The sequence below is a fragment of the Lactuca virosa genome, chromosome 9, assembly GCF_052849685.1.
Source record: "Lactuca virosa cultivar CGN04683 chromosome 9, Lactuca_virosa_CGN04683_v6, whole genome shotgun sequence".
NCBI lineage: Eukaryota > Viridiplantae > Streptophyta > Magnoliopsida > Asterales > Asteraceae > Lactuca > Lactuca virosa.
Window position 1 is genome coordinate 167,283,067 of NC_136434.1, and position 12,596 is coordinate 167,295,662.

General features: G+C 35.2%; 1 protein-coding gene across 1 annotated transcript; it reads right to left on the bottom strand.

The window, feature by feature from the left end:
- Positions 1 to 536: 536 nt before the first annotated feature.
- Positions 537 to 12,220, bottom strand: LOC145137197 (Phosphatidylinositol 3- and 4-kinase family protein). Its single transcript, XM_079071337.1, has 25 exons — positions 11,105 to 12,220; positions 10,662 to 11,003; positions 10,406 to 10,567; positions 10,150 to 10,323; positions 9,846 to 10,004; positions 8,739 to 8,866; positions 8,350 to 8,656; positions 7,336 to 7,722; positions 7,087 to 7,245; positions 6,551 to 6,733; positions 5,755 to 6,240; positions 4,872 to 5,231; positions 4,531 to 4,745; positions 4,268 to 4,451; positions 3,783 to 3,928; positions 3,529 to 3,685; positions 3,170 to 3,436; positions 3,013 to 3,090; positions 2,503 to 2,553; positions 2,217 to 2,389; positions 1,929 to 2,124; positions 1,721 to 1,861; positions 1,384 to 1,592; positions 1,135 to 1,296; positions 537 to 1,026 (listed from the first exon to the last, which is right to left on the bottom strand). Exons 1-25 carry the CDS (start codon positions 12,002 to 12,004, stop codon positions 768 to 770), a joined length of 5,985 nt encoding a protein of 1,994 aa, XP_078927463.1. The 5' UTR covers positions 12,005 to 12,220; the 3' UTR covers positions 537 to 767.
- Between the last annotated feature and the right edge of the window lie 376 nt (positions 12,221 to 12,596).

A 12,596-nucleotide genomic window follows, 5' to 3' on the forward strand; every position in this document is an offset into this window, starting at 1 on the left:
GAAACCATTTTACCTTTTTATCATTCTTTTAACCTTAAAACCCCATACATACTTTCATGACCTACAATGTACATATCAATTTGTAATTCTCCCTTTTACTTTTCGGTCATTTTACATGTATAAACAAAAACTTTCAAACACTAAAAAACAATATATCAATTATTATGTTTTGGTGCCATATAAAGTAATCAAAACACATTTTTTTTTAAACTGCGCTTTAGTAACACATGAGCTAATTTATTATATATATATATATATATATATATATATATATATATATATATATATATATACACACACACACACATTGTTTTAAATAAACAATCTCAAACACCCGTATAAATAAATTTAATGGTGAAAATTCCTACCCGGAAATACCATATGCACAAGAACTCAAGAGATTTGGTCTTTTGTTGCATTATAGATTCCTGTGAATGAGTCGACCATCATCATAAATCTATTTCATTCCAAATCAGTTGAAATTTATGAATTATGTCTAATGATTTCTAAGGAGTTGACAAGGGTTGAAAGGAGACTGGTTGCAATTATGTTAAATAAAAATTAAAAAGATAAAAACCCAAATCCTACAAATTTACCAATTTACAATACCAATCCTGCACTCGTGACAAGTGGAAAAAAAAAAAAAACACAAACTCCTACAAACTTTATACACAAGTATTTAAAAATAATAATAGTAAAAAAAAACTCACCACCTCTCTTAAAAGAAGAAGAATGGAAAAATAATTACTTGAAAAGTGAAAGTGAATTTACTTCTCGATCCCTTGCTGAAGATATTGAATGAGATCATATCCAGCAGTAGACCATTTATCGTATGCATCTACGCATACACGCATCATGAAAGTTGCAGCTTCTCTTTCACTCATTTCCGGATGAAATCTCTTTCTCAGATTCCCAATCGGGTCCCCTCTGCTAAAACATGGCAACCCGCTTTCCTTCATCATCAACACCGTGCTTATGATCCCCTCCATGTATCGACGTGCAGCCAGGTACCCCTTTACACATAAGCTATTCACAAATACACTTTCATTATTATTATTCTATTCTATATTATATTTGTAGCAGCAGCAAAGAGCAAAGAGCGAAAAAAGAGAGTTTTTGATTTTGAATGAATACCTTACAAACAATATCCATGTCTCACTTCTCATGGCTTTAGAGGGATCAAGTAACTGAGTCATCTCGTGACTCAGTTTAAAATGAGCACTTTCAAACCGCATGTTTCCACCGGGTGATGTCTCCAGAATGAATCCAAAATCAATATGGACAAGCCTACCGCAACTGCATATTCATCATGAATTCATGTTCATGTTATTAACATTTTTTTATTAATTAAAAAATATATATATAAATGAGGTAGGTAGGTACCTGTCGAATAAAAGATTTCCATTGTGTCTGTCTTTTGGTTGGAGCAAGAGACTTGCAACAGCGTAACCAGCACTACTGATGATGAAATTGTGTCGGGCAGCTTCAAAACTTGGAGAACCCACTGCCCCAAAATCTTGTTGGAATATTTCATATAATCCACCATCTGTGGTTTCACCCATCTGGCTTCTACTCCGCGTGTTTGGAACAACCTGCACAATAATAAAATACATATAATTAAATTTAAATTCAACACCATTAGTTTTTTGCTTAAAAATTAGAAGAAAAAGTATGGAAGATGAAGTAGATATGTAATAATGTAAGAAATGAGATGAGTGACCTCAATTATTCCTCTTTCAGGGTCAGTTGGAAGTACTCCATAAGGAAACAGATAAAGATCAAGTCCAACTGCTTCAAATATGTCTTTCAGAAGCGAAATCACTTGTAAAGCAAGTACATCTTGTCTGCAATCATCTCCAACCTGCATAATAAATATGTATGTGTTTATTTTCATTTCTTCCCATTACAGCATTCATAATTTCATATACCTTGAAAATACAAGCTTGTGGTTTTAGATCATTAGGGTCGCCATTTCGATCAGCCACATCAAACGTGATCATAATTGGGACTTTTGCAGCCGACTGTAATGGTATTCCACTATTCACCTGAATACCCTTCACAAGCTTATTAGGAGCTGTAGGTAGATAAAGATCATCCCCATCCAATTGAATCTTTTCCAACTCTCTGCACCCAAAAACCAAATTTTTTTTTTTTTTTTAAATTAATAAAATACCAAAACAGATGAACAAACGATAGAAAGATATACCTATACCTACCTCTTTATGCCAGCTCTTCTTTCTTCTTTTGGAAGAGGATAAAGAACACCTGAAATAGACGTCACTTTTTCAAAAAAGTCAAACTCTCTTTGAAATATGTCACGAGCTTTTGGACTGAAACCATCGATGATGTGTTGTCTAACAAGAGGCAGTAGACCCAAAAAGGCTGTAGTCTGAATCAATCAATCAATCAATACACATAATTTAATCAACAAAAAAAGATAAATGTTGATTGCTCTCTCTTAATCACTTAATCATATACAAAAGGATAAAAGTCCGTCAGTACCTTTGCTGACACACCTTCTTTCCCAACTTGCTCTGGTGTACATGTCTCTCCCTATCATCAATAAATACTTCACTTCAGTTACTACCAACTCACACATATTCTTATAATACATCCATTCAGTAATTACATTTTTGGTCCCTGGGTATACTTGATTTTTACAATTTTTGTTCCAAGAACTTATTTTCAAGTTTCCTAAACGATATTGGTCCCCGTGTCATCTAAGTTTAACAGCCTTTCATTATGACCATATAAGAGAAAATTACAAATTTGGCCCCTGTGGTATACTTTTTTCCGGTTTTAGTCCAAGGGTAAAACGGTCATTTTAAAAAATCTAATAGCTATGCTGTTTATTTAGACGTCACATGGACCAAAATCTTTATGAAACTTCAAAGTAAGAACCAAATTTACAAGAGAACTTTTTGGGACCAAAATCACAAAAAACCAACTACACTCGGACCAAAGATGTAATTTACTTTAATATATTTAAAACTGGAGACAAAAAATGCCGACCTGTAAATGCCAAATGAGAATATGAGAGAATACATCACTTCTTTGCGCAGCTCTAATCAGATATCCCTCAACCAATTTCTGCAGATTAAGCGAATGTTATTATTATTTTTTTTTAATCAGACAATTTAATTAAATGTAGTTATATAAAATACAGTACCTCATCGTCATATCTTAGAGCTTGAATCAGCTGTGGCATGAAAAAGGTTACACGGGAAGGAGGATATGACTCTAATACCCTCAGAATATAAGCCATCACACGTGGGTGGCCTTTGTATGCTGGTGTGAAATACTCTAAAGCCTGTGTGATTGAACAAGCAGCCCAATGTGTTAACTGTTGCAAAAGTGGTGAATCTTCATCCACAGCTTTTGGGGTCACAAAGTAAGGTAAAGCTTCAGGTATGGTACGAATCTCTAATATATGTGTCTGCAACATTAAAAAAAAGGTGTCACTAAAATCTAATATAAACTATAGAACAAAATTTTATTTATGTAAATATAAAAAATGGAGATAGTTACCTGAACCAAGTGAGTTAGTTCCATTTTTAAAGGAGAATTTGTAGGAAATCTAGCACCTAAAGAGAAAGCAATCCGAGGGTCAACAGCAAATGCTGTTCTTGCATGTTCAATCCATTTCTCTGGGTTAATCTTAGGCTTCCAGGGTGTGATGATCTCTCTGAGGGTAAATTAGTAAATGATAAGATTGTTAGTCATAGTCTCATAGATAATGGAAAAAAGATGAAAAGGTTGAAGACATGGTGGAAAATATTTACTTGGAGCCAGGAAGAGGAACAGGCATAGCCCAAACATCAAGCCTTTCAGCTTCATGCTGACAGAGCATTAAAAGTAGCTGCTTTCTTTGGGCCCTACCAACAGCATAATTCTCCATTGTTCCCCAAACAGGGTGATATGAATCCTTCTGGATTTACCAATTTAAACACAATCATCAGATATAAAAAAACAAAACAGAAAATTTGCAATATTGTGGTTTTAGGGTTGTTTCTTTTTTTTTCCCCCTTGTTAAGTGTTGTATGGGTAAAGTGGCTGAACAAATCGTCTGAATGAGACTAAATGACCATTTTATCCTTACATTCCAAAATACAAATTTTCACAATATTCTATCAATTTTAACGAGAGAGGAGTTGGGATGAAGAAAAGAAAGGAAAAATATATAAATAGTCAACATCATTCTGTGCAGATTAAGTCAAAAAGAAACAAGCCATTCAGCTGATTAAGTAAAAAAGAAACAGCCTCTTACCATATTAAGCAAAGCATTTCCATTTTCTTGGCCTTGTAGTTTTGAATCGTTTTGAGGAACATCCATTCGCTGATTTAACAAAAATTGGACAAAAGAATGAACAGATTGAGCTTCACTGTGTGCAAAATTTCCATTATTTGTCTCAAACCACTCAGGTTGATGGCAAAACCAGCCTAATGAAGCCCTGTAGCAGTTGGAAGATGGAAATTAATTGAAGAGGACAAATGAGTAAAGCAAAGAGTAGAAAGTAAAATATTAAATACCGGTAAATCCTATCTTCTAGAAGCTGAAGTCCTAATTTAAACTTGTGCAAATTCCCCTGAAATTGGCATGAGCATAATTTAAGTCCAAGCAGCATGAGAGTGAAAAAAGAACCAGTGGCGGCTGGATGGCGGGAAAATCTCCATGGGAATTTGGTAGTCCCTTGTAACATTCTACCAAGAAGCAAGAGTTGTTCCACACTGTTGTGTCGAACCACCTGTAAAAACAGGAATAAAATACACAATTGTTTAGATGAAGACAAGAATATGTATGTAAAACTGTATTAGAGTTTTATGTAGTAGCATAAAAGGAAGTTGTGTGAGTGTGAATAAAGATAAGTGACCTCAAAACGATCAATGAAGAAGCCGAGCCAGAGGCGATGTGCTAGAATCTCTTGAACAGGGTCCTTTTCAGGTGGTGATTCTGGCTCACCAGGTGCAAGTTGAGGCCTTAATTTGGCAGCTGGGCCATGGAATCTGACTTGAGATGCAAAGAGTCCCCGTTTGGTGTCAATTGTCCATAGCCATGCATCAACAAGTTCTGCAAGAACTACACAACCCAATTGAGGTGCTGCAGAGACCAACCATGTCCATATGAAAATACCCGTTTCCATCGCATCAGGTGTAGAAATATAAGCTGGACACCAGCAAAGAAGTCGCAGGAGTTGTGAGAAGCTTTCTGCATTGGGTTTTGCATCTGATGCCTGAAATTTTCATTTACCAAATATTAGGAAAACAAATGGATTCTCAGTACCAAAATACATAGATAGCTTTCTACTACTTGGATTTATTTCAAGAGGTTTCTATCATTAGTTTGTATTTTACATTTATGGATCAACCACTCCTAGAATTATATAAGTGCTTCTTTTACTTTTATGTTTTTTTACATTTAAACCCCTTCATTCAATTATATTTCAGTTTACTCTGTATTCATATTTAAGTTATAAAACCTTCAATATTATTCGAATAATTGTTTATTTATATGTTAACGTCAAGTGATGTTTTTTGTTGATAAATATGGCATGTGCTTAAAAAACAACAAATTAGATGAGGGTGGTTTATAAAAGATTCTAGATGGATGATGCTAAATATTTTCAAAAAAAAAGTTTATGCATTGAAAAAGGTTTGTGACTTTTAGTTAAGGGTCAGTGGAATGCTGACGTGGAAAAAATAAAAAGTCTTTAACAGGTTATAACCATTGTGAATCCTCTTTCATTTTATTCTTACCAGATTTGATAGTAGTAAAGCAGTTGCCTGTGAACACGTCTCACGAAACGAAGACTTGTCCACATTTCCACCTTTCTCAGCCATGGAAACAAACTTCTGAAGAAGCCTTACAAACTTAATAAGCAATATCTCCCCAAACGACTGCTTTTTTTTAGGTGCAACTTCAGAACCCTTATCATCATCATCATCTGCACCATCTATGTTCTCATATAACCTTTTCATGCCAGCAATTTCTCCTGCATGATTACACTTCACTGTAGCACTAACAATCGCAGTGCTAAGAACCTCAATATTAAACGCCTCTGTTGACTTCAAATTTCCACCCGATGCAGCAGCTGCAGATGCCATTACTGCAGGAATGTTGGCAGTTTTTTTACCCTTCCAACAATCCGTTTTCCCTGTTCCTATTTTTATTTCAGATAAAAGAGAAACAACGTCTGTAGTGGGCTGTGCTTTTTGCCATGTGTTTGCTTTACAAAGTTGCTCCTGAAACGTTTATGTTTGGACACAGTCAGACTCAGTCTGTTAGATTTAATGATGAGTCAACACAACATGTAATAATAGACACTATAGGGTTGTTTCTTTTTTACTTAAACTAGACAGAAGTTATCTTACAACCCTTTTGCTATTTTCCCTTCTTTTTTCCTCTCACGTTTAAAATTGATGAATATTGTGAAATTTGTTTTTTGGAATACAAGGGTAACATGGTCATTAAGTCACACTTAAAAGGCTTATTCAGTCTAGAATATGAGGGTAATATGGTCATTAACTTAACTCTTAGACAAATGTCACAAACCTGAAGAAGACCTTGGGTGGTGCATGGAGCATAGGATAGTGAATCAACAATCCATTCCTTGACAACACTTTGGTACAAAGAGCGAACAGAAGCTACTGAAGCAGGATCATTCACAAGAGATGAAGGTGGATCACCATTCACAGAGAACAAAAGAGAATCCAGACAAGATGATTTCCACAAGATCTGCACCCAATAGAATGTTACTTAAAGTAAAGGGCAAATCACGGAGAATAGCAATGCAATTTACTCTTTTTACCATTATATGTAATGTACTTTATTTTTTACAGGTAATAGCAACATGCTTTCATTACTTCACGAATAATAGAAATGTGCTTTGTTTTTTACCCATAATGGCAACGTAGATACATTTAAAGAAATGTAAGTACATTGCTATTATTATCGGTAATAAATTGCAAGTGTGTACATTGCTACTATGGGTAACAAATAAAGTGCATTATACGTTGTTAGTTACCCTAAAGTAAAAGTGGAACAAAATATAAAAGCTCATAAATTTGTAATGCAAGTCAATAGTTTACCTGTGGAAATCTCTCTCTCAATTGAGACAACAGATTAACAGATACATCCCGAATGTGTTCTTCTCTAACAGACAAACTCTTTATGAGAAAACAAGCATGTACAGCCAGAGTTGACTCTCTGACCTCAGCAGCATCTCCTGTCTCACATATTTGAGCCTCCTGCATCCATTACAAGATTCACCTAACATTACACATTTACACTAATAAAAATGCATAATATAAAGAAATTCATAAGAAAAAAAGAATCACCAGCCATGATAATGCAGTCTCAAAAGCACGATGAACAATGGCCATTAAGCATTGCAAGACAGCAGGCATAAGATTTGGGCTTTTCAGATACTCAAAAACACAACTGAAGGCACTTCTAGAAGCAGTGGAATTAGGACCATGATTAAGGATTCCACCATTGCTGCTAAACCGTATGATTTCCACAAATGCCACTGCAAGAAGATAAGTTGCCTTCACCCCTGAAATTGTGGTCATTGCTCCAACCTCAACACGCCCTCCCAATGCAGCTGAAAGAGCTGTTCTTTGATTTACAGCAGCTTTCTCATTTCCATTTCCTCTACGACTACCAGGGTTATGAAGGGCATTAAGTTCTAATTCGTCCTCTAGCCATTTTACAGAGCTCACAACCTGACAAAAAAATATAAATCACAAAATTCATGCTTTTGGTTTTGCACATTTTACAGTTTTCACAGAAGCAGGAGACATAAACATAACTATATGGTGCCATTAATCTCAAGTACAGATTCAAAAACGTTGCAAAATGAACATATGGCCCTAAAATATTAAATTTTTAAACTATAAGAAATTTAGAATAATGATCCTGTCAACTTATACCTTTGTACATAGAGAATATTTAAAAAATAATATATTTTATCATAGCAAGTTATATTAATATACAAATAATATAAATTTGATATATTAACAAATTATTCAATAAACAGTATAACTGAAAATATTACAAATTTAAAAGATCATATGCACATAAAGTATTACAAAACCTTTATTTAAAAATAAGAGAAAATTACAACTTTAGTCTATGTGGTATACTGTTTTCTCAGTTTTGGTCCAAGGACAAAATGGCCATTTTAAAAAACTTAATCAACTTAGATGACACAGGGACCAAAATCGTTAGGAAACTTCAAAATAAGGACAAAATTTGCAAAAGACAACTTTTTGGGACCAAAATTGCAAAAATCAGCTATGCTCAAAGACCAAAAAAGTTAAAAAATAAAAATAAAGTCAACGGTTACATACAAGGGGTGGGGTCCCTTGAGAAATGCGTTGAACAGCAGAAGACCATTGAGGATTCCACATGTAGGGCCCACCCACAGCTTGAAGGGCAACAGCACTTGTATTCCCTCCATTGTTTAATGTTGTAGAATTTGGCTTCACTGAGACTGGAGACCTCAAAATTGGGGGTGCCAAGCCAAAAAGAGCAATGTAGAACCATAGGTTACGAAATAACTTCATGAGTGAAGGTTCAACATCAACCGTTGGATCAAAATCAGAACAGATTTCAGCCACAGCAGGAAGTAAAGGCCCAAGAAAATCAGCTCCACTACTGCAAATAAGAAAGAATATATTTTTCAGATAATTTTGGCATATAATGATATTATATATTATACATATATTCCATATTATACCTTCCACTTTTGGACTCAGCAGCTAAGCCTACATCTGAGCATAAAGACAGCAGGCGATGACGAAAGTCCACACGAAGTTTTTCATTGGTAAGGCCTTTAGCTATGGATTGAAATCCTGCAGGAAGAGTCTTGAATGTAATTGAACTAGTGAGCATCTAAGGTGAGGATTTACAGAAAGTATACTGAATGTGAACTTATAAAAATTCTTTCTTGATGTAAAACAGTTCTAAAATCAAACTTATATTATATATAGTAAGCAAGTATACTAAGAGGCGGTTTCTTTTTTCTCCTAATTGACTGTTGTAGGGATAAAATACTCAATCCATAAATGATGTCTGTCTGGAGTAAGTGTTGTATAAACAAAGAGTCAAAGACTGTTTCATTTTTTCTTTTTTTGACCGAATGAACAGTTTAAACATGAGAAAATGACCATTTTACCCGTCTGTCTAGAAGTGATGCAGGATAATAACTGATTGCTTATTTGGGAACCATTATAAATTGAAATCATAAATAACTATGGTAATATATATATATATATATATATATATATATATATATGTTTACAATAACATTGTACTTTAACAATTCACAATAATGCTTTCCAATTTATGATAATAACCAAAATTATCCAAGACAAAATATGCCCAAATTCAAAATTTTAGTTTTTTAAGATTTGGATTTAAAGAGCTTGCAATCAAATATAAATAACAAAAAAATATGTGTTGCATGATAATTTCATCATTTTTATAATCTTGATATGTATGACATCAAATGGGTAGGTTGAATCTTTTTGTTTTTTACAATTGCATGATATTTTTATACTTTTGAATAAAATTCTATGGTTTTTTGTGGACTTATAAAGATCGATAGATGAATAAGTATTTTACGATTTCATTTTTCATCTTTATTTCATACTACATAAGCCAACACTAATTATAAATCCTTATAACTTCTTTTGTCTGCATTAATTCAATTAAATCAAAAAGAAACACCGCCTACGTGTATTTGATAAAGATTTCCACGTGCCCCTCTGTGCCAGTTTTCTGTCTAGTTCAACTTACAAAAGATATATAAGTAAATAAGGGGCATAATTCCAGCAGGACATACCTCAACACGTTCTGTATTCGCCTCTGGTGGCAAGGTCCTGCTTTCAGCAGATCCAATGGTGGAAAGTTTACTTAAGTAACTTCTTATCATTAACACAACAGCTTCACGATAAGACTTCTCAAAACCTAAACTTGCAATGCGAGAAACAGCATCAAGAAGCTGCAGTGATTCACCAAAGAAAGTTTGAGAATGCCTTCATATAATAACAAGAGACTTTGATATGGATTTTAACAAGAAAAATGAGTGATTTAAAGAAATAGGACTTATAATCATAATAAAACATGATTAAAGATAGGTATCATACTCGCAGACGTAATAAGCCAGGTGTTGAAGCATCACCCTCCTCCAAACTTTCAATGAAAAGTGGCAAGATAGTGTCAACCACTTCAGTTTTTTTAACTTGTACATTTAACTCTGCAAGCAACCGGATGACATTAAGCTGTACAATAGGAACTGCCTGCTTCTCTTTGGCATTATCCTGAAGTTATATATACATATAGATGATAAGAATTTATATTTTTATCAAGAATAAACGCAGATTAAGAAAGCATATAACCAACCTCTTCCTCATAGTCATTGCGCTCACGAATACTTGTAGCAAGTCCCATAATAAATGTATCCACAGGAGCTCGATCCTTGGTCCATCCATAGTCGATAATCTCACAGCTTGCCTTCAAGACACTCTCAAACATAGCTCCCTGGCTGCTTGCCCAAGTATCAGCCTACAAGATAAATTCAAAGAAAAAAACATTCAGCTCACTAAAGAAACTAAAGAAGATACAGAACTTATCACAGATCAAACAAAAAGATACATACTTGAGCACATGTAGTTAGCACAAGGGGTTTAAACCGTATAAACAGAACCCGTAGTAGATGACCTCCACGTGTAACAGCAATTTTAGAGATACCATCAAGCAACGAACTGAAAAGATCTTCACAAATTCGCAGCTTGCGCCACACTGAATATACACAAGCTTCTGCTGCTTCTACTAACAAGGCCAAAGCTCCATGCAATAACTTCTTTGCTGATTTCCCATCTGAATCAAGGGATGCAAGACTTCTGACTTTCAACTTAACTGCAGCTTTGTATACAGAAAGTTTTGTATTGATTCTAGCTTTCAGTAATGAGCCCTGCTCCGTCCAATCGCGCTTCCTTATCTGCCCAAGAAATGGAAATTCATATACTAGCTCTTAAATGGTGGAGTTGTTTCGCAATGCAAATGAACAGAAAACAAAGCAATATTTTATGCAAATCTTACCTTGAGAAAAGATGAAATTGATTTGAGTTGATCCTTTGTAATAATGTGCAGCCGTTCCAAAAGCTTGGGATCAATCTGTGTTTTATCAAGAATATGTCCGATTAATTTGAAGGCAATCTCCTGTTTCTCAAGATTCTCCACCAATTCCTCTTCAAAGTAAGCAGCCCCCCTCCTATCACTACCAGAGGGAGTCCCTATTGTAGCCCATCCACCAGTGGTTCCCCCGTTGGTAACTATAGCCTTTGAATTGGCATCGTCTACACCGCCATTAGATGAACTGGAAGCAGCAACGTGGCTAACACTAACTGGAGAGCTCTGTGAAGATGAATTGGACCCCATTATAGCTTTAGGAGAACTGCTGCTTGGAAGAGCAAAGTCTAGGCCATCAAGTAAAGAAGTAACTAATTTATTTGCATCTGATGGGATAATAGGAGGGAAACTCTCAGATAAAGCGCTCAGAAAGGCCTTGGAAATCGCTACATCACCACATCTATCATTAACAGCAACAAAAACAATGTCTCCCATGAACTTTGCCACATCAGAGTCGAACTCCGGATACAGTTCAGCTGCTTTGCAAACATACCCGAAGAATTCCGCATAAAAAGAAGCAATCGAAGAGTTCCCAAACGATTTTGGCCAGAATGATTGTTCAAAGGAAGCTGGAATTGCTCTTATGAACTCAAGAGCAATCGTTCGAGGACGGGTATCACTGTAATTGCCGCATTTGGAGATGAATCGGGCTGTTACAAGAACCGCATTGAGCTGAGAACGTGAAATTCTCGGAGATCCGGATAGGAGAGACTCCGACGGAGGACACCGGCTGCAAATCCAAGCAATTTTGTCGGAAAACTGATTAGGGTTCTGCGCGATCAAATCGCATAGCTCCGTCAATGCCTCCATTATCAACCAATGATCAGATAGTGAAAAAACAAATTCCTTAAATCAAATCTTCATAACAAATTGTAAGGTTTTGACTATAAGATCACGAAGCCACTAATTTGGGGAAAATAATACATAAAATTGCGAGTCAAATGCAAGGTTCTTATGTAATCTTCCCCTTTGCTCATTGTAAACCCTCGTCTATGTATGGCTTGTTTCTTTTGCCGTCTTTCTCTTTCCTCTTCAAAAGCTAAATCCACTTTTATTAATTTATAGGAATAACTATTTTCTATCTTATTATCGTGTTGATCCAAATTTAACTGTCTAACTTACTCCTAAGGCCAAGCGGAGTGGAATTCGCCGTGCTCGCTAGAACACGGCTCCCTAGCGACGACTCTTGCTAGGGGTCGTTAGTGGAGACGTGCCAAGCTTTTGGCGAGAATAGAGAGAAGGACATGCACGAATTTGATTGGTAGGAGTGTGTTTGACCAGATTGTAGATTGTTTGTTGTTTGACCGAATTTAATTGTTGAATTTAACTTTAGCAACTTATTACCAACTTTCATTAAAAAAAACAATTTTAATAAAAATAAATAAATATTCAACTACTATAA